This window comes from Balaenoptera acutorostrata, chromosome 11 (assembly GCF_949987535.1).
Source record: "Balaenoptera acutorostrata chromosome 11, mBalAcu1.1, whole genome shotgun sequence".
In the NCBI taxonomy this organism is placed as follows: Eukaryota; Metazoa; Chordata; class Mammalia; order Artiodactyla; family Balaenopteridae; genus Balaenoptera; species Balaenoptera acutorostrata.
In genome coordinates, this window is record NC_080074.1 from 26,366,730 (window position 1) to 26,389,630 (window position 22,901).

Sequence of the window (22,901 nt, forward strand, 5' to 3'; positions counted from 1 at the left end):
GAACGGCCAAGGGTCCTCAGTGCAGTGGGCATGTCCAAGCTTCCAGTAGCTCTTTTGTTAAGAAAGTACCTCCGACTCCAGCAGATGCCGTTTTACGAATGACAAATGTTGCCAAACCTGTCTCGTAACCTTCACTAAATACGTCAGCTGTTTAAAATAATAATAATAACTGGAAAGGAAAAGCAAAAGGACTTGAAATTAAGCCCTTTAGGGGTTTTGTGCCTCCGGAACATGTAAATAGGCCTTCGACTTTGGAGGGTTTTTGAACAGTGTCTGCTGTGCGGTTGGTTGATACACAATGATTGGTTTTAGATTTTGCTTATGTGTCAGTTTGGTAGATCTAAAGGAGATATTTCTATTCTTATTAAAAAGTGGATCGCATAAAATGTAATTTCATCATTCTTTGTAGGGGCATCTCAATCTTTTTTTAGGAAATCAAAGGCAGCAGACATTCCCAAAATATCTACTCTTTGTATGTGTGCTACACAAAATATAATTTCTACTCCTGGGGAACAGAAAAGACAAAAGAAACCGCATATCATAAAGGATTAACAGTATATATAATCATGTACCTTTTAAAAGTCATATAGGACCCTCTACACCCTCTTAAAATCTTTTATGAAAGCCATGGACTCTCTCTAGAAAAATGCACCTTCCCATAAAATTTTGCATACAATATTAGAAGTAAACAGAAGTTTGTTCTTGAGTCCTTGTTAACAACCTTAGTATACACAATAAATGCTGTACCCATCTAGAAAGATTGGATTAAAAACAAAAAAAGTTAGAACTGAGTTTTAAAGGTGGGGAAATTTAAATGAGGGGAAGAGGAGCTTGGCACTGTATATTGGGGAATAAACAACATTCCAGTTGTCCTGAACAGAGGCCCCTCTGGGACTGGTAAGAGATAAAATGAGAAGATGAGGAAGTCAGACTATAAAGGAATGCTGCTTTGTGTCTGCAGTGGCAGGCATGTTATAGGGGCTTAGTAAATACTGAAAAAATACCAGGAGAAGGGCTGAAACTTTATTCTTTGACCATTAGAGACATTGATACTTCTGAAACAGGAGACTGAGGATGTGTTTCAGTTATGTAAGCATCCTGAGATCTTGCTATTTGTCAAAGGTGCTGACACAAAGTTGATTCTTGCCTTCTAGGGGCTTTTCATATACACAGTTTGTGTATATTAAATATTCATCCAGGAAAGTCAATTCTGGGAGTAGCTGAAATTTGTTGTCTGTTTCACCCCACCAAAATATAAATTTTACAAGGGGAAGTTTGTTTTAATACTCCCTGCTCAATCCCTAACATTTAGAAAAATGCCTGGCTCATAGTAAGCACTCAACAAGTATTTGTTGAATGGAAGAATATTGAATGAATTATTGGATCAATGAGTATGAACATTTTTAAGGCACTTCATAGACATTTTAAGGCACTTCATAGACATAGGCAAATTTCTTTCTAGAAATATTATAACAATTTAGACTTACATCAACAATATGTAAAGAATGCTTAGTTTTCCTCAGTTTTTTGAGTTAAATTTAGTCTTGGAAAACAAACATGTTGATCTAGTGATTCCATAGCATTCATGGTAGAGAAGCCATTAGCAAAGACATGGAAACATGAAGGAACATGGTAAATTCAAGGAATTACAAGTAGTGCATATGGCTAGAATGTAAGGTTTAACAGATGACACCTCACATCCATGGGCTTCACTGGTGGCACAGTGGTTAAGAATCCGCCTGCCAATGCAGGGGACATGGGTTCAAGCCCTGGTCCGGGAAGATCCCACTTACCACGGAGCAACTAAGCCCGTGCACCACAACTACTGAACCTGCGCCCTAGAGCCTGTGAGCCACAACTACTGAGCCCGCGCACCTAGAGCCCATGCTCTGCAACAAGAGAAGCCACTGCAATAAGAAGCCCGCGCACCACAAGGAAGCGTAGCCCCTGCTCGACGCAACTATAGAAAGCCCGCGCAGAGCAACGAAGACCCAACAGAGCCATAAATGAATAAACAAACAAATAAATAAAAGGACACCTCATGTCCTATAGTTAAAGGAAAGGCTTTGAAGAATATTAGGAGCTAAAATTTTATTAAATATATATGTTAGAGCAATCTGGCAGCACAATATTAAAGTAGCATTTGGGTGAACGTTAATGGACTTAGGTCAGGAAACTGGGAGAATGGCAGGAAAGGGACAACAATCAGTGTCAGATCATCAATGAGTAATGAAATTGGAACAGAAATGAATGAATGACAATAAAAGTCACTAAAATGTAGTGTAACTGGCTTAAATGAATCTCAGAAGAAGAGTTTTTCTTGTGGGAGAAAATAAGTGGCCTTGTTCAGAAGACTACAACATTAGCAGTGTCCTTGAGATCTACATACAGCACAAGCCAGGAATAGAGATGCAGTTATCCAGAAGAGATCTGTACAGGACTCTCTTGTCTGATGGCTTGGACCCCCATGAATTGCATGGGAGGCAGCAAGACTTCTGAGAATTTCATGCCAGCAGAAATGCTGCCAGCTTGGACTGAAGGGGACAGAGATGGGATGAAATGAATGAAGGCTATTGGATTTCTGGGACTCTACTGGATGGGCAATAGAGCTATTCAGTTTTGAACATGTGTTATCCTTCAAGAAAAGGGAAAAATGACCCCCCAAAGATGGGTCAGAGTTTGGGAGGGTTGCCACTGCCATCATGGACCCAGAGCACACAGACCTGGGAAGTAACTGTCTCCTTGGTTGGTTCCAGAGAGGTTGAGGGCACTACTTTTCAATCTAGTGAGAGAGAGTTGAGTAATTAATCTAATATTGTATATTGCTTTTAGAACAAGTAATTGAAGCATTTAAGGTTTTAAAAGTAATTGAAAGAAATAATTCAGACAATTTGGCAATTAATATTATAATTACAGAATATTAGTGAATTTATGATAGTATATAATAATGATAAAGTCAGAAATAATTTTTGTATTCTTGACTAACTGATACAGAGAAAAAGCAAAAGCCGAAGTCAACGCATTAATCTTACTGGCTCTCAAATCCATTTGAAGACAGTTTTACATTAAAATTCAAATTAATAGAACAATGAAGAACAATCACAAAATTCTAGAGAAATCTAGTCTTCTGAATGAATGCAGTTATTTTGTCAGCTTTTACAATATACTGCTTTAAAAGTGTGTTAAATGACTACAGTGATGTGGGGTTTTTTCCCAGGCTGGGTTGCCCTTATTCAGTTAATAAACTACTCCTAATCTATATCAGAGGTCTGCAGTTTAGGCTTCAGTATCTTTGAAAAGTGAAATTGTTTGGTATTGAATAGTTTGGGTTTTTTTAATAGATGTTTTCAGAATTTATAAAAGCACAGTGAATAGTTTTATGAACCCCTGTATAAACTTCAGCAGTCTTCAGTAATTGTCAGCACGTGGCCATTCTTCTTTTGTTTATTCCTTCCCACCCCCACCCACACAGCTGGATTATTTTGAAGCAAATCCTATCATATAATTCCATTTGTAAATTCTTCAGTAAATATGTTTTATGGGTATAATTGTAAAAAAGCATCTTTTTACTTTTGGCAGGACACTTGGCAATTAAATCATGGCAACCATAGAAGAAATTGCACATCAAATTATTGAACAACAGATGGGAGAGGTATGTCTAGTTTACCGTTCATTCACTGCTTCACCAAACTTATTTATACCAAGTGTAGTATATGCTAAGTTTTGGTGGTACAGAGATAAAAGATACCCTTGACTTTAAGTGCACTTTGATCAAGTAAATCAGAAAGAGAAAAACAAATACTGTATGCTAACACATATATATGGAATCTAAAAAAAAACAAAAGGTTCCGAAGAACCTAGGGACAGGACAGGAATAAAGACGCAGACGTAGAGAATGGACTTAAGGACACGGAGAGGGGGAAGGGTAAGCTGGGACGAAGTGAGAGAGTGACATTGACATATATACACTACCAAATGTAAAATAGATAGCTGGTGGGAAGCAGCCGCATAACACAGGGAGATCAGCTGGGTGCTTTGTGACCACCTAGAGGGGTGGGAGGGAGACGCAAGAGGGAGGGGATATGGGGATATATGTATACGTATAGCTGATTCACTTTGTTGTACAGCAGAAACTAACACAGCGATGTAAAGCAATTATACTCCAATAAAGATGGTTAAAAAGAAACCTAAAAATAAAAAGTTCGCTTTGATCTGGTGAGAGACAGTTGAATAATTGGACAATCATAATAGGATATGGTAAGTGCTGTGATAATTGTATAGGGTGTTATGGGAGCACAGAAGAAAAACAATTAATGATGAGTTGTGGTAGAGTGAGGATCTAGCCAGGGAATGTTTCTGACAGGTGTGGAATCCGAGGTTTAATGGACCCGTAGAAGGACATCCATGTCAACAGGTAGGTCTTCATTTTTTTAAAAAGTTATGTCCTAGTAAGAGGTACCATAATCTAAAGGTTTTCAAAGTATCATCTAGGAACTCTTGCAGAGAGTCAGCAAGGTCAAAACCATTCTCAAAATAATACTAAAATGTTACAGTATTTGCCTTTTCACTGTCATTCTCTCACAAGTATATGGTGCAATTTTCCAGAGGCTGCATGTCATGTGATATTGTATGATGAAATATGTCAACATTTAAAAGGTGTACATAACTCACTGAACCAGTGTTTCCCAAATGACCAAAGCACGATGTTACACAATCACTCATGAGTAAAGGATTCACATTGCAGGATAGACTTTAATATATAGTTTCTGATTCCACATTGCAACTAACCTCTAAAAAAGCTATCACTCCACAGAGGAAGGCAATCACAGATTAAGGAAAAAATAAATAAATAAAAATAAAGAAGCTATCACTTGTCAAGTTTTGGTGTCTTATTAAAGAACAGTTTACACAGTTTGAAGAAACAGTTAAGATATTCTTCCCTCTTTTACCCAATAAATGTAAGGCTTGATTTTCTTTATATATTTTAACCAAAACAACATATTGCAGCAGATTGAATGCCCAGGTAGGTATGAGAATCCAGCTTCTATTAAGCCAGATATTAAAGCAGTTTGCAAAAATGTAAATCAGTGCCACTCTTCCCATTGAATTTTCTTTTGTTTGGAAAATTATTTATTTTTCATTAAATATGTTACTTATGTTAACATTTAATGGGTTATTTTTTTTATTTTATTATTTTAATAAATTTATTTTATTTTTAAAATAAATTTATTTTATTATTTATTTTTGGCTGCATTGGGTCTTCGTTGTTGCACACGGACTTTCTCTAGTTGCAGGAAGCAGGGCTACTCTTCGTTGTGGTGTGTGTGCTTCTCATTGTGGTGGCTTCTCTTGTTGCGGAGCACGGGCTCTAGGTGTGCGGGCTTCAGTAGTTGTGGCTCGCGGGCTCTAGAGCGCAGGCTCAGTAGTTGTGGCGCACGGGCTTAGTTGCTCCGCGTCATGTGGGATCTTCCCGGACCAGGGCTCGAACCCGTGTCCCCTGCATTGGCAGGCGGATTCTTAACCACTGTGCCACCAGGGAAGTCCCTGGGTTATTTTTAAATGAATTAACAAGTTCTTTGGGCTCTCAGTGACTTTTTTTTTTTGGTGTGTAAAGGGGTCTTGAGACCTGAGAACTATTTCCATAATCTATTTACTGGTCCTTATTGAAGGCCCTTTGGATTGCTTCAGTTTCCAATTATAATTATTATGCTGCAGTAAACATACTTTTACCCATCTAAGCAAAGGGTTTCAACCCAGTAACAGTTGGACCCTGCATGTACCTGATGCTCTTGTCTCTAAGAAATAACTGTGAGCCATTAGATTTTTTTTTTTAATTATAATTTTAAATTTTTATTTATTTATTTTTGGCTGTGTTGGATCTTCGTTTCTGTGCGAGGGCTTTCTCTAGTTGCGGCAAGTGGGTGCCACTCTTCATCGCGGTGCGCGGGCCTCTCATTTTCGCGGCCTCTCTTGTTGCGGAGCACAGACTCCAGACACGCAAGCTCAGTAATTGTGGCTCACGGGCCTAGTTGCTCCGCGGCATGTGGGATCTTCCCAGACCAGGGCTCGAACCCGTGTCCCCTGCATTGGCAGGCAGATTCCCAACCACTGCGCCACCAGGGAAGCCCCCGAGCCATTAGATTTTTATTCAGTTTACAATGAATATTTCTGATAGAAATATTCTAAAATAAAATTTACAACAACATAAACTGTACATGATAAAATTATAGATGAACTGATTCAAAGTCACGTCTTATAGTTATTGAAAATTGCAGAAATTGTGGGAGAGGAAGATGGAGACTAGACTTGGTAGAAATAACCTATGCAAAATAAAATTGACAACAGTTAAAACTGCAGCCAGAAAAATAGGATATGGTAGAAATAATGGTCGACAAAGGAAACTCAAATTGGCAGCAGCCATAATCAGTACTGTCTGCTCTAGACAGTAATTAGTGATTCAGAACTTTGCTGTAAATTTTGTCATAGAAAATAGTCTTGATGAAAATATTTTCAGAGAAATAGAAAAAAGTTGGAAACAAATCAGCTTTGCCATTTTAAAATTGAATCAAGGAATTTAATTGGCTTAATGAGTTTATTCTGTAAAGTATTTGCCTAGCAACAACAAAAACCATCAGTGCTAGACTGTTCTTTTTGTTCGTGAACTTGCTCTTCCCCAGACTACTCCATCTCAGTAGATGGCAATTCTGTCCTCCCAGTTGGTCAGGCCAAAATTTTATAGTCATCCTCGACTCTTCTTTCCTCATATTCCACTTCCAATCCATCAACATATCTTGTCAGCTCTCCCTTATAAAATATCCCAGATCTAATCGTTCTTCACCGCTAGCATGGCTGCTACCCTGATCTCAGCCTATATCTCTGCCCATATACGATACCCAAGTGCTGCCAGTGTCTGTGCAATAGCATCCTATCTGGCCTCCCTTAATTCTGTTCTTGAACATTCATAGTCTGGTCTTCACACTAAATCTAGAATGATCCTATTTGCAAAAGATCCTGCCACTTCTCTTCTCTGTAAACCCTTCAGTGGATCTGCATGTCATCCAGTAGGAAATCAGTCATTTTATGGCCTACAAGGTCCTATTCAGTCTGGCCCATTTTGTCTCTCAGATCCCACCTCCTACCATAAATCTCTCTCTCCCATTCTGTTTCACTCACACAGCTCTCTTGATGTGCTCTTGCCTCAGATGTATGGAATGCACTATTCCTGCCCCACAGGCTGCTGCTTCTACCTGGGATGCACTTCCCCTAGCTGGTTCTAAGCCTTGGTCTGCTACTTCACTCAGCTCTGTGCAAAAATGTCATCTCCTCATCACTGTCATTCCATCAATGACTCTCACCTTATTCTGCTTTATTTTACTTTGTAGCACTTAATACCACCTGACAGTATTATTTGCTTATTTGGTTTTTAATCTGCCTTTCCTCACTAAAATAAAAGCTTTATGAGAATAAAAATTTTGTTTATTGCTGTTTCCAAGGACTCAGAACAGTGATTGGCAAATAGAATGTACCCAATATATGTTTGTGTAAATGGAAGGTGAAAAGGAGAGGAAGGGAAGGAATCAAAATAGTGAGGTCCATGTGTTCTTACTATTGTACCTTTATTTGCACATTTGTTTATTTCTGTAAGATAGGATGTTGAAGTAGAATTGCTAGATTTAATGGTGTGTGTGTATGTGTATTATATTGAATGTATGTATGTAATGGTATGCTTTTCTAGTCTAGCTTTGTCTGAAGGTATGAGAAAATTGTGCTTAGAGAAGAAAAAAGATTAAGTTGACTTGATTACTAATGACATGATTGTGTTAGATTGTTACAGAGCAGCAAACTGGCCAGAAAATCCAGATTGTGACAGCACTTGATCATAATACCCAAGGCAAACAGTTCATTCTGACAAATCACAGTGGCTCTACTCCAAGCAAAGTCATTCTGTCCAGGCAAGATTCTACTCCAGGAAAAGTTTTCCTCACAACCCCAGATGCAACAGGTGTCAACCAGTTTATTTTTACAACTCCTGATTTGTCTGCACAACACCTCCAGGTAAATAACTAGAGTTTTCTTTTTATCTTACCCTTGAAAAACATAAAAAGCATATCATTAGTGTAAGTCCTGAACATTAAGACTTTATGTCCTGCATGTTCAGTAGGAAAAAATCTTGCATAAAGTTATGTGCTGCCCTCGCCTACGAGCCACTATTCTTTTCCTCAAACATCCTCACACCCATATATTTTGGTGGGTTTTTAGTAGCTTACAGTAAGAGCCAATTTGGCTAGTTTGGGCAGGAAAGGATTTAGCAAAGAATGTAGAGAGCTCAAAGAACTGTTAGAAAGGCTGAAGAAACACTTGTAGGTCAGGTTTCCAAGAATAACTACTGGAGCATGCTTCAGAACTTCTTCTATGTGACCTTCTGCTTCTGCACAGTTAGGAAACTTCCAAACCAGGAGCATCTACAGAATTCTGTAGCTGCAGTTTCCAGGACCAAGATGCCTGTGCCTTGAACAAGCAGCTGCCAAATCAAGAAGTTGATATTCTAGCTGCCAGCTTTGTCACTTTTGCTTCCTCTTTTGTCAATCAACTGCATCTTCATTGATGTAGCAAGCAGTCTATCATGGTTATGCAACTGTTTTTACCATTGGTTGCTATGTTTGAATACAAATACAATGAACCCTTAAGTTTGCCTCCAGAGACTTTGAGGAGGGTGAGTGCCAACTTAAAATTGGGCTCTGTATTTTGTGATGAAAAAACTGATCAAAAAAAATCCCTTTTAGGATTGAAAAACTCCAAATTCATAAGATACAAAATTATGCCTATGTATCCTGATCGGTTCTATTATTCTTCCAATTACATAATTTATATTATTTTTAGAAACAGCTACAGTAGAAAATGGATAGGATATATAAAGTTATCTTATCAGAAAGACGGAAGTCACTAAAAAAAGTATAACATTATCCATACCTTAATTTCTGTATTTTCTTAATTAACAGACTCGATTTTTTTTTTTAGAACCGTTTTGTGTTTACAGAAATATTGAGCATTTAGTATAGAGAGTTCCCATATAATCTCCAAACACACAGTTTCTCATGTTATTAATATTCTACATTAGTGTGATACAGTTGTTATAATTAATAAACTAGTAGTATTTATACATCAACTGCAGTCCATAGCTTTCCCTGATTTTTACTTAATATCCTTTTTTGTTCTAGGATACCATACTACATTTGTCATGTTTTCTTAGACTCCTCTTAGCTGTGACAGTTTCTCAGACTTTCCTTGTATTTGATGATTTTGACAGTTTTGAAGTATACTGGTCAGGTATATTGTAGGTTGCCCCACTGTAGGACTTTGATGTTCTTTTTTTTTTTTTTCATGGTTAGACTGGGGTTGTGGGTTTTGGGGAGGAAAATCACAGAGGTTAAGTGCCATTCTCCTCATATCATATCAAGGGTACTTACTATCATCATGTTTTATGACTGATGACATCACCTGGCTGAAGAGGTGATATAAGATTTCTCCACTTTAAAGTTACTCTTTTTCAAAAGACTTTATTTAAAAATTAAGATGATATTGGTACTTTGCCTATGTTATGGATCATCTCTAAGAGCAATGAAAGAGACACAGGTATAGGATGGAATCTCCTGGACCAAAAAGATTTGATTTCTGGTCTGGTGACCAAGATGGGATGTGGGAAAGCCCATTAACCTCTCAGTGTCTCTTCCACCCTTAGGAATAATAGTAGATAAAATATTAGCACCATTTGCAATAGATATGCTATTAAAGAAAAGAGTGATACTTGTCATAGATGCTTTCAAAGGACATCTAATACCAGAAATTGTTGGTTTATTTGTTTAAGTTTTCATTGAAGACTGATTTTTATGGTGATATAAGAAGAAATGATGCCACTATAACATAGTATGGGGCCGCTATTTTATTTTATTTTATTTTTTATTTTTAAATTTTTTTTGGCTGTGCCTCTTGGCTTGCAGGATCTTAGTTCCCCTACCCAGGGATCGAACCCGCATGCTTGGCAGTGAAAGTGTGGAGTCCTAACCATTAGACTGCCAGGGAGTTCCCTGGGACAGGTATTTTAATGACTGTTCCAAGTTTTTAAAATGAGAATTATTCCTGAAGGCATTCACACCCCTAAGAGAAGAAAAAGAGTCAAAGTAGAGGTTTATTTTGTGGGCTGTTTTAAAGCAGGGGAAGATGTTTACTAAATGATGCATTTTTTGGCTTGAATTTAATTTGTTCACATTTCAAAAGATTGAAAAAAAATGACAGAAAGATTGAAGGATAAACCTAAAAGAAGAAACTAGTATTTCTTTGCCAGTATTACATTAGCTGTACCTAGTGATGAGCTCTTAATATAATTTAAAGAGGTTTGGTGATTTGCCCAAGGCCACCCCACCTAGTCCCCACTAACTTGCTGTCATTAACAGACTCCAGAGTCCATGCTCTCAACCTCTACACCTAACCCAAACCTTAGACAGCTCGATGAAAAGTTTATACCTTTGTATATCAATCATGTTCCATAGTTATAAGTAAATGCTTTAACATATTTTTTTCTTTATAACTCCTTTTCTATTTAAAAAATTCAGATTTATCTTTTTATGCTGTTATAGCTTACTTTAGTCATGTCATTCCATGTGGAAATGTTCTGAGTTATTCAAAGACAAATGTCATGATAGGACTGATAACTGCTGCAGTACTTTAATGTGTTCCATATGAATAATAAATACGTAATGGGTGAGATGCGGTAAAAAATACTCATGTATTTGTGTGTTTAAGACTCTGTTTACTTTAATGAAATTGTTATGGAACAAATTATTATTGAACAAATTAAAAAGTATTATTTCTGTCTGTGCTTTTTATAACATGGGAATTTTAATCTAGATGTAAAGAAAATTAAGAATACTTTAATCGATGCATGCCTAATAATAGAGTTCAAAGTTTCAGAATAACTTATGAAGAAGAAAGCAAAAAGTAAGATTGACTGAATGTTCTTTTAATTTTTTACATGAGAATATTGCTAAGTAACAACAAATTATTGTGTTTTTGTTTGTTTGGGGGGGGGTTTTCTTTAGCTCTTAACAGACAATTCTTCCTCCGAACAAGGACCAAATAAGGTTTTTGATCTTTGCGTAGTATGTGGAGACAAAGCATCAGGTAACATTAAAAATAACCTCCTATATGTGTTCTCTTGTTAAAAATAACTATCTCACTACCATGTTTCTTCTACTGAAAGTAAAAAGAAAAAGAAGCAGGTTGTTTTTATGATTCATATTTGTAGCCTATGAAATTTAACTGATTTTTCCCCAGAGCTTTTTATTCTCCTAAAGGTTTTTTATTTCAGTGCAGTTTAATGTGATCTTGCAATGACATAAAATGCATATTTCAAAGAGTTATGTTTAAAGACAGTTTCACTTTTTGAAAGTAAACTGAACATGTGGAAATTTTTCTGAATGTGAAACTAGTTTTGTCAAAGGAATTGCTTAAAAATTAGTTGTGATCCTTAATAACATGTATAATTAGGTTGTTAATCTACCTGTTGAGTCCTGTTCTCATTTCCGGAATACAGAGTAACAGATTATTGAGGTGGAAAAGCTCTGGTTAACCTCTGTGTAATGCTCTGCATAGCTGAGCAGGCATTTCTCCAAGCCTATTTCTAGTACTCAGGGTTATGCCATTTTAGTTCCTTCATGCCAGAAATACACACCCATATTTGTTCATATAGATTCACAAGTGCCAGTGGGATAAGTTTAAGGGCCCAGCTTGTTTTCTTTAATCTTTTTTATCTTTTCCATAGCTTCATTAAAAAAAAACCTCCGCTAGAGCTTTTCCCAGAGTATATTCAGTTTGTTAATAGTTGTGCCAGAGAGATGGTTTGTGAAACGATAGGCTTATCAAAGTATAACAGATTTCTCCAGAAATTTAAAAAGTGCAACTCACAATGAGGAAAGATTATTAGATTTCAAATACTAACTGACATTATATTCTTTTTTTGGAGCAAAGTTTTTAGAATAAAATAACTTTTTACAGTATATAACAGAACTATAATTTGTAAGTGATCTCAGAAGTGAAAATAGTTTTTATATCATGGGGTTATGGGTGATTTTGTTTCTTCTCTTTCCCAAATTTTCCATGCCATTGTTAAGATTACTTTACAAAATTTAAAAACTCATACTGTAATATATTTTATCAGAGAATAAGTTTGTGCCATTCTCTGTTTGGTAATTCCTAAAAAAAAATTTTTATGTCATAAACTCAGAAATCTCAGTTTCATCTCATGTTTAAAGGGAAGAAATGGGCTTATTTCATTTCAGTTCTGAAATACGTGACTTTTGTGTTTTCTTAAACATTTTGTCTCTAGGGCGTCATTATGGAGCGGTAACTTGTGAAGGCTGCAAAGGATTTTTTAAAAGAAGTATCCGAAAAAATTTAGTTTATTCATGTCGAGGATCAAAGGACTGTATTATTAATAAACACCATCGAAATCGTTGTCAATACTGCAGGTTACAAAGATGTATTGCGTTTGGAATGAAACAAGACTGTATGTATTAGCTTTAAAGGAGAGAATACTTTTTAAGAATTCAGGCACACTCTTAGAAGTGTGTTAAAATTAACACATTAAAATATGTCAAATATATATGGTTTTTAATTTAAAGTTTTCCAACTAGAAATATAGAAATATGTGAATATGTATGTATTTTTTATACATTCAACAAATCTTTATTGAGTGCCTATATGCCAGGCATGTATTTTTAGTTTGAACATGGTAATAATAATAATAAAAAACCAACTAACTAGATACAAGTTTAGTTTCTGATTAAACTATCAATACTAAAGTGATTAATAAGGTAATGACAATAGCTAGTATTGAGTTCTCATTATGCTTTCCTCTGTGTATAGCGTATGAATTAACTTATTTGTTCTCACAGCAAAATTCTCAGTAGATGCTGCTGTTATCCATTTTACATTTGAGTGAACAGAGGAAATTTAGTAACTTGCCCAAGGTCACACAACTAATATAAGTGGCAGAACTTGGACTTTAATCTTGGCAGTTTTGTTTTTCTCAGAAAATGTATATTTAACAGCTACAGTATACCATCTCCCAAGTATCATGAAATAAAATTACTATAAAATAAATGAAATATATTACCTCTGTTTTATAAATGAAGACTAAGCAATTGAATTGCTTCTCAAAAGTCTCCCTGCCCTTAACTGAAAAAAAGATTTAACTTGGGTCTATTTGTGGTTCTCTATTAGTATTGTTTTCAGTTGGTTAAATATTACTTCATTTTTTAATACTCTTATATAGGTAAGTAAAGGACTCCTAACTTCAGGTTTCCTTCTTGACAGTGAGCTTTTAAAAATTAGGAGTTCTTCTACATTTCTGCCACGGCTGGGGCAGGGAGAGAAAAGAGAACAAGAGATGCACACTGGCCAGTTTTACTATTTTGAAGCAACTTTGTTGAACTTGCAAATAATATCTAAAGATTGATGGTTATCTTTGGAGTTCAGTTACGGTAACCTTGTCTCCCATTAGCAGCACTGCTGACCTAAAGCTTACATTTGTAATTGCCTGTAAATTCTGCATTGTGATATAAGTTTGACACATTTTTGTAGCTGTTCAGTGTGAAAGAAAACCCATTGAAGTATCAAGAGAAAAATCTTCCAACTGTGCCGCTTCAACAGAAAAAATCTACATTCGAAAAGACCTTCGAAGCCCATTAGCTGCAACTCCAACTTTTGTAACAGATAGTGAAACTGCAAGGTATAGTAAAAACAACCAAAAACCACATATATTAAGGAGCTGGTAATTTGTTTTTCTTCCCAGTGAAACTAAGGCTAAAATTTGTACTTATTTGTTACAGGTCAGCAGGACTGTTAGATTCAGGAATGTTTGTGAATATTCATCAATCTGGCATAAAAACTGAGTCAACTGTGCTGATGACACCAGATAAGGTGTGTTTAGTACAATTAATTTAAAGCTTAAAATTTTTTAAGCTTTAAAAATTTTTTCCTTTTCTCCTCCATCAATTTGGCGAATAGATTTGGTCTTAAATATTCCCTGTTACAAGTTGCGCTTTTTTTTTTTTTAACTTAAATTATCATCAACTATTTGGTAGTGTCAGATGACAAAACTAAAAGATTTTAGTGATGAGTTTGATGTCCCTTATATAAGGGAAAACAATCCATGGATTAGCAGATTACAGTGCTCACAAGCAGTGGAACTCTCTTCCAGAGGAAATTTAGTCAAGAGTGAGTTTTATAGAGCATTTGAAGCAGCAGTGAGGAAACAGGGCTTAATTGGCTCAGAGGTTGGGGATTCTCTTTTGAATCTATCGAGTCCTGTTGTCTAGGGTAAGGTGAGCTCACTAAAGCTGGAGCAGGAGGATTGTGACTGGTGTATGATAGGTTTCCTTGACAGGTGTTTCCTTTAAGTGCAAACTGACTTAGGTTTAGGTTTGTGAAGTGGACCAGGTCACTAGAGCAGCCTCCGTTTTGCCAGTCCTGATAATACAAATTAACTTTATCAGTAGAAATGTTCATTATTCCACTAGAACAATTATAGCTTCAATGTGAAAATGACAAACATTTAAATGTCTTCCAGGTTTCTTTTTTTTTTTTTATAAATTTGTTTATTTTATTTTATTTATTTTATTTTTGGTTGCATTGGGTCTTCACTGCGCGCGGGCTTTTCTCTGGTTGTGGTGAGCGGGGGCTACTCTTTGTTGCGGTGCAACGGGCTCCTCATTGTGGTGGCTTCTCTTGTTGCAGAGCACGGGCTCTAGGCGCACGGGCTTCAGTAGTTGTGGCACACGGACTCAGTAGTTGTGGCTCAGGGGCTCTAGAGCACAGGCTCAGTAGTTGTGGTGCACGAGCTTAGTTGCTCCGCGGCATGTGGGATCTTCCTGGGCCAGGGATCAAACCCGTGTCCTTTGCATTGGCAGGCAGATTCTTAACCACTGTGCCACCAGGGAAGCCCTCTTCCAGGTTTCTTTCATCTTGAAATAAAAGTCCTCAGAAATAGAAATGTATAAGTATAAAATTCTTTATATTCCTTTTGTGTTCTCCTACAGATTTTATAGTGTTAAAATACTTAAAATATTTCAGGTGAAGAGAAATTCCTAGCGCACCTCTCAAAACATTGACTTGAGTCAAAAATAGGAATAGGGTTGCATGAGCTCTCATATTATGTATCCAGGTCATCTGGGTTCTCTTAGAGTGTTGGAGCAGCTCTTTATTAAGCAAGGCATCTAAAAGAAAAAAGGTTTGCTTATTTAGATCCAGCATGTAGAGTTTCTCTAGTGTTACACATTTTTCCTGAAGACAGATTTCAGAGAGACTATGAACAGTGTTTCTCTCAGGCTATAATGTGATCTGGTTTCATATGGCCTATAAGATTATTCAGTCTATATATATGGCCAGATTTATGCTGTTATTTGTTGCTTGATACTTTAAGGCACTCTTAATACTTGTGCTCTGGAGTCAAATTTCATCTGCCATTTATTAGCTGCATAACCTTGGGCAAGTTATTTGACCTCTTAGTGCCTCAGTTTCTTTCCTCATCTGTAAAATAAGGGGTAATAAGAGTGTCTACCTCACAGGCTGAGCTTTAGCATGTTGTTATTAATTGAGGAGATTTGGTATCTTACCATAAATACACATCGTGAGGAATTACATACAAGATTTCACTTATCCTTATCTACATGGTTTGTGCTTAGAATGGTAGTTATAATTTCATTGACATATTACATCCATTAGGAAAGGAAGAGAACTAAGTTTTGTTGAAAAATTACTATTTACCCAGACACTGTAGTTTTCTATATGTTTTTATATTAAATTGTATTAACAGTCTTGTGCGGTTAGTTTCTGACGAATGGTCCCAAAACTGTCAAGTTACAATGTGAGATCTTTCCACATTAAACATCTAGTTAGATACACATGTTATGAAATGGAAGAGATTATGTAAGTGTTTAAGTTTTAGTTGAAAATTAGAACACCTAAAAATGTTAACTCCTTTTACTCATATATATAAAAGAAGGCTGGAGCAGTGGTTAGGAGCATGGGCTTTCCAGTCAGACAGTCTGACTTCCCATCCTGCCTCCACTGCTTACTGCTGGAATGACGATGGGTAATTCTTCTTATCAATAATAAAGGGATGATGATTCGTATTTCACAGGGTTGTTGTGAGGATTAAGTAAAAAAACATGTAAGTAGCAATCCTGTAAGAAACTCAGTAACTAGTGGATTACTCAGTAAATGATTCTAGGACCATTCATTAATTTGGGGAGAGCACAAAACTTATTTGCCTACTTATTCAGTGAAATCAATTTCACATAAACTAAAGAATTGATAGAAGAAATGAAGTTCAGGACTTCCCCGGTGGTGCAGTGGTTAAGAATCTGCCTGCCAGTGCAGGGGACATGGGTTCGATCCCTGGTGCAGGAAGATCCCACATGCCGTGGAGCAACTAAGCACGGGTGCCACAACTGCTGAGCCTGCGCTCTAGAGCCTGCCAGCCACAGCTGCTGAGCCCATGTGCCACAACTACTGAAGCCCGCACGCTGCAACTACTGCGCCCACGTGCTGCAACCACTGAAGTCCGCGCTCCTAGAGCCCGTGCACTGCAACGAAGAGTAACCCCTGCTTACTGCAACTAGAGATGGCCCCCACACAGCAATGAAGACCCAACACAGCCCCAAAAAATAAATAAATAAAAATTAAAATTAAAATTAAAAAAAAATAAAAAAGAAATGAAATTCAAGGAAACATATGTATCGTCTTAGGATTAATAACACTAAAAACAAAAACCGTAAGGGTATTATGAGGGGACTTTCTTGGTGGTCCAGTGGTAAAGAATCTGCCTTACAATGCAGGGGACGCGGGTTTGATCCTTGGTCAGGGAACTAAGATCCCACATGCCACGAGGCAACTAAGCCACATGCCACGACTGCTGAGCTCGCACACCTCAACTAGAGCCCATGCCACAAGCTACAGAGCCCACGCACCCTGGAGCCTATGCGCCACAACCAGAGAGAGAAGACCTGCACGCTGCAACTAGAGAGAAGCCCGTGCACCACAGTGAAGAGCCCGCATGCCTCAACGAAGATCCCCCATGTGCTGCAACTAAGACCCAATAGAGCCAAAAAAGGAAAAAAGAAAAGCTATAATGAAAAATTTTAAGTATCTGTGGTCCTATCAATAGGCCATAGAAGGCAACAAAGGGCCTTTCATTAGGTTAGGGTAGAATAATTAGAGCATTTACAAAAGAATGACTAATGAATTGAAGCACATAAAATATATAAAAATCTGTGAATTTAAAATGATACTCAGAATTCATCTTTCATTGTGAGAGGTTGCTATGGCATTGATTCATTGCTCTAAAAATAGATAAGTAAAAGGAAGAAAAATCAAGCACCTACCTGCCTTTCCTATACAGATTATATTTCTGGGTAGTCAGAGAGTTAAGGATAGAAAGTTTTTTCATAAAAGAATTATAATTTATATGCATAAAAAATGCACATTAACAAAAATAAAAGCTGAAGACAAATAGGAAAACGTGCAATGTATAACAAAAGCCCAATATCTTAAATACGTAAAGAGACTTTCCAGCTACACAGTGCCTGGTGTTCAATGCATTTAACACAGTGGCTGGTAAAAGTTGGCATCCTAGAAGTCTGTTCAATAATCCACTTTCCTTTTTTTTCTCTTTTCATTAATAAAACATTAATTTTATCCTATATAACTTTAAAGTTTGTATAATAAGTTCTGGAAATTACTATAATAATATTATCAGAATTTTAATGCTAAAAAGGACTTGAAAGATCATCTAATTTAATGTCCTTTTACAGAGAAAACAATTGTTACATGGGTAGATTAGCCAATTAAGTGCAGTTTTTAGTTTAAAGTAACTTTTGTATAAACATTTCCTAGGAAATATACCTGATATTTTTAAACTTGTAGTTTCCTCAAGTTCCTCAAAGCTCAGAGCTCTTTGATTTTACTTTTTGGATTTCATTTATCTTAGAGTACTTTTCTTTGGGCATTTCATACTCTAGAATTAGATATTTCAGATTTAAAAGTTTACTGATACCAATTTGCAGAATTTTAATTTTTTTTTTTTTTTAAAGGCTGAATCATGTCAGGGAGATTTAAGTACATTGGCAAGTGTGGTTACATCATTAGCAAACCTTGGAAAAACTAAAGATCTTTCTCAAAATAGTAATGAAATGTCTGTGATTGAAAGCTTAAGCAATGGTGATACCTCTTTGTGTGAATTTCATCAAGAAATGCAGACTAATGGTGATGTTTCAAGGTAAGGTCTGTTTTGATCATGTGTCCTTTTGCTCAAGTGTCCTTTAGTATTTCTTAAAATATGTTTATGTTAAATATTATTTACAGAAGTTTCAAAAAACATATTTCTATTAGAAAACTTAAGGCATAAGTAAATTTTAATTGAAAAATTCTATTCAATATAAAATGTCCAGCAGCTTACATTGTAAACAGTGAGCCATAAGTGAATATAAGATTAGAAATGTAGTCATAAAATTCAGGAATTTTTTTTTCAATAAAGATGATAATTTGGGTCTGATTTTTCAGATATCTTAGTTGCCAGATTTTATCTTTTGTGTATTTAAAGTTAAACATTTGTCTTACTAGGCAGTCATGTTCATTTTCCCCACCAATTTCTAGTGGTGAAAATAGATTTTAAAAACTTAGTTGAATCAATTACAATTTTAAGTTTATACTTCAGGAAACTCGTATCAGAATTCTACTTTTCCTTCTTTTGGTATTAATACTTAGGATGCAGAAACCAGATTTTTCAGGCTTTTTTCACACTATCCATCTTCTGAAATATTGAAGAAACTGCATTTAAGAGTCTCAAATAAGTACTTTGTTAAATATGAGATTTTAAAGAACTGTAGAAGGCATTTCATTGTAAAATATGGGGAGGTATTTTGACTAGTTAATTTGCTAATATTAATTATTTGCCATCCTGATCTCAAATTCTTATAGTTCAGATATAGCTATGTTACCATAAGTTTTAAAGTATTCTCTGAATTTTTAAACAAAATTAAAACCTAACTTTGTGTTGTGTAGAATACAATAAAGTCAATATAAGTTCTTGCCCTTGTTTTTCTAATTAACTTCTGTATGTAAAATAAATGGGCTGATACCTTATAGTATCAAACGTATAACTTGTAAAAGCATATTTTCATACCAAAGCATAAGAATTTTTCTCCCCTTAAATTACGTAAGTTTTTTTAAAAGACTTTAATTCTCTGGTAAAATACATTAATATAATAATATAGTTTTTCATACTATATATTTGAAGTTTAATTTGTTGCTTTTGGAGAGAGTGAGTCAAAGACATCACTGAAATAGAATGCTCAGTGATACACCGAAGTTCTATTTTCTAAACAATTTTTAAGGCCTAAATCTTAACTTCAGAATTTTATATAGAATTTTCATTTTATTGTGGAGATTGGCCAAGCTCATAGCTTCTGATGTCTCCTTATAGGGCATTTGACACTCTTGCAAAAGCATTGAATCCTGGAGAGAGCACAGCCTGTCAGAGCTCAGTAGAGGGCATGGAAGGAAACGTACATCTAATTGCTGGAGACTCAAGCATAAATTACATGGAAAAAGAGGGGCCACTTCTCAGCGATTCACATGTAGCTTTCAGGGTATTTCTCTCTCTCTATATATATATTTCATAATTTTTATGTTGGTTACCATTTTGATTTTAATTGTCCTTTCAAAAATCAAAGTATATTTGTTGTGCTTTTAAAGTCAGAAATACCCCTGATAGAATTTGAGACAGCAGCTAAAACATATAAAATAATGGCTCAATAAAACATCCTGTTTATAAATCATAGTCATTGTATCAAATAATGTGTTTAAGAGTATAAAAGTTAGCTTTTAGAACATTTAGACAATTTTTTTCATTTAGACTCTATTAAATATAGTTTTGTTGATGGTGGTATTTTTAACTTAAGTATTGGCATTTGTGATATGTTGAATCCACTGGTTTATCCAATGCCTAGGTACTACTACTTTAGTGTAAACCAGTATCTAAGACCCAGATATTCTGCTTTTACCAAGTAACTACAAAGAACACAATTAATTATATATTGCCCCAATTAGCTAGCTCTTAGCATTATTTTAAGAAGGTTAAAATTATTTAATTCTAACTTTTGGTTTTTAACTTTTTATACTTTAACCACTTGGAGAAGGTACATTTGTAATTTCTTTTTTGCTTCCTTAAATATGTTAATTTATGATGGAAACAATACATGTGGAATACTAGAAACAATGCATGTAGAATATTAGAAAATAACTTTCTGGCATTTGATTTGTCATTCAAATAATATTTGGACCACAGCTATAGAGAGGCTGACCATTGAGGCCCTACATTAAGACCCTGCTGTTTTGACCCCCTCCATTTTAACTGCTCTTTATCTTTGCTCTGCCAGCTCTGGGTACTACTAGCGAATCATATGCAAGTGATTGCAAGTACTTTGGAGATTTCAATTAGCAATGCATAGCAGTCCTGGAATACCTGAGGGTAGTTGCTCTTAACTTTACTATAGATTATAAATTTCCATGGATTTCTTATGAAAATATGCACAGTTATCAAATAGATATGTGTGCTACTGGCAGAAATAATGAACACAAAATAAATCTAACACTGGCCAGAACTGCATATGATAAAATTTATTCTTGTAAAATTTGACTTGTAGAAATGGCCCAGAGAAAACTCACAGTGACTTAAATAATAATGGCTGTAATTTGATATAGGCAATAAAACGTATCAGTGAAACCAGTCTTTATGGAACATTTCACCAAAAGTAATTTACATGGAAAAAATTAGAAATGTTTTACTTGCACTTTACAAGAAAAAATTTTATGGAGGCTTTAAGAACAGGCAGTGGGAATAATCAGTGTCAATTCTTTAAAAATTTGTTTTGGACAGGTGAATTGGGGAAATCAGAACTTTTTTTTCCCTTCTAGAATTGGCTTTTTTCATTCTGTCTTTGACCTGCCATACTCTGGGTATCCTCAGAATCAGCACTGTGAAGTTTCTTGCTCTCCTGAAAAGGACAGCTCCTTCTTTCTCTGATTCTTATTTACAGCCTCTTGAGTTTTACTTTTCAGTGAGTTCCCAGCATGGTACTCTCATGATTAGTTCTTTCATTGAGGTTTTATGGTCATGAGTTTCAAGCCCTGATATCTATAATCAAAAATTCAGTCCTCCCAATTGCTGAACTAACTAGCATTTTGTTTCTCTCTGGCATTTTTGTGTACAGTGCAGTTTGCACATGCTTTCATGCACATTCTTTCATTTGAGCCTCACCACGGTCTGTTGAGAAACTTTGGATTTTTATTGTTTTGTAAATGAGAAGAGATTTGGAGGCTTTCGTTGTCTTATTGAAAGCATTCCAGACATTAAGAAGAAATAGTCTAATATGTAACTTGCATTTTGATTCTGAAGAATCTAGGACAATAGTAATATTTAACATTTTTATTAAACTTTAGTTTCTGGTGTGATTTCATATACTTTATTCCACTTGATTTTTTAAAATTTCCTATACAAATAATCAAGGTGGATAGAATTACCATTTAGAAATAAGCGTATGAGACAGAGGTAGGTATTTCTAAAACTGTTCTTCTCTGATGTTCATTATCTCAATATTAGAATCACAGTCCTTCTAGTCACCATGTTTGATGTTTGGGAGACATTGTCATTCTCCCCAAACCTCACTACCTTCCATTCCATAACAGAATCCTAACCATTCTGTCATTTGAATTTCTCGCTTCCTCTTCATTTTTACTGCCATATTTCATTCCTTTAAAATTTTTTTACTTAACCTGTTAATAGTAATTAACCTTTGCTTCCAGTCTCCTCATCTTGTCCTGTGCACTGGTAACAGAGTGATATTTGTTAAAAAAAACAATCCAGTTATGCTTCTGTGCTGCCTAAAATTCTTCAGTAGTTTTCCATTGCCCATCGTTTCTCTGACACGCCTGGCCCTTTCTTGGCCCTTTCTATAGCTCATTCAGTTTCCATTTTATTCCTCTGTTGAGACTACAACACCTAGCTTAGTGGCTCACAGTGAAAGATGCAGTAATACGGTTGCTGAATTACTATGTAATCCAGGGTCACACAGCTAATTAATGACAAGTTGGAAGTATTATAGAATCCAGGTCTGCTAATTCAAGTCAAATGATTTTTTATTTTATTTATTTATTTATTTATTTATGTTTATTTATTTATTTTTGGCTGCTTTGGGTCTTCGTTGCTGCGTGGGGGCTTTCTCTAGTTGTGGCGAGCGGGGGCTACTCTTCAATGCAGTGCACGGGCTTCTCATTGCAGTGGCTTCTCTTGTTGTGGAGCACAGGCTCTAGGCGCGTAGTAGTAGTTGTGGCTCGCGGGCTCTAGAGCACAGGCTCAGTAGTTGTGGCGCACGGGCTTAGTTGCTCCGCAGCATGTGGGCTCTTCCCACACCAGGGCTCAAACCCATGTCCCATGCATTGGCAGGCGGATTCTTAACCACTGCGCCACCAGGGAAGTCCCCAGATAACTTTAGAAGCTGTATCATTCACCCTGTTTTCAGAACTGCTAGAAAGGTAATTGCAGACAAGTAATGACTTCTAAAATAGGTAGCCAAGTTTAGTTCATGTCAACACTTTTTAAAAATCATCTTAATATAATAAATGTATATAATTTGAAAAATGTGTTTAATTCAATTTATAAACCTGAAAATCCACAGGCATTTTTGGGAAACTTTAACACCTTTGTAGTAGAAATTCACCTTCTCTGTATAGAGGAAGAAATCTTTGTCTTTGCAGTCTAAAGGACCTGTTGAATGACTTGTTTC

At 35.9% G+C, this 22,901-nt stretch overlaps 1 protein-coding gene across 8 annotated transcripts in view; it reads left to right on the forward strand.

The window, feature by feature from the left end:
• The window catches only part of NR2C1 (nuclear receptor subfamily 2 group C member 1), a 42,237-nt gene that overhangs the window by 872 nt on the left and 18,464 nt on the right, over positions 1 to 22,901 (forward strand). For 3 of the 8 annotated variants that reach the window (XM_057556669.1, XM_057556670.1, XM_057556673.1), the window contains exons 2-10: positions 3,580 to 3,652; positions 4,364 to 4,414; positions 7,825 to 8,055; positions 11,097 to 11,178; positions 12,383 to 12,562; positions 13,639 to 13,786; positions 13,887 to 13,977; positions 18,150 to 18,334; positions 19,541 to 19,706. In XM_057556669.1, coding sequence (XP_057412652.1) covers positions 3,599 to 3,652; positions 4,364 to 4,414; positions 7,825 to 8,055; positions 11,097 to 11,178; positions 12,383 to 12,562; positions 13,639 to 13,786; positions 13,887 to 13,977; positions 18,150 to 18,334; positions 19,541 to 19,706 — 1,188 coding nt within the window. In that variant the 5' untranslated portion in view covers positions 3,580 to 3,598. Of the gene's footprint in view, positions 1 to 3,579; positions 3,653 to 4,127; positions 4,258 to 4,363; positions 4,415 to 7,824; positions 8,056 to 11,096; positions 11,179 to 12,382; positions 12,563 to 13,638; positions 13,787 to 13,886; positions 13,978 to 18,149; positions 18,335 to 19,540; positions 19,707 to 22,901 lie in introns of those variants that run through there. The other 5 variants (XM_007165877.2, XM_057556671.1, XM_057556672.1 and 2 more) reach the window with 5 other exon arrangements.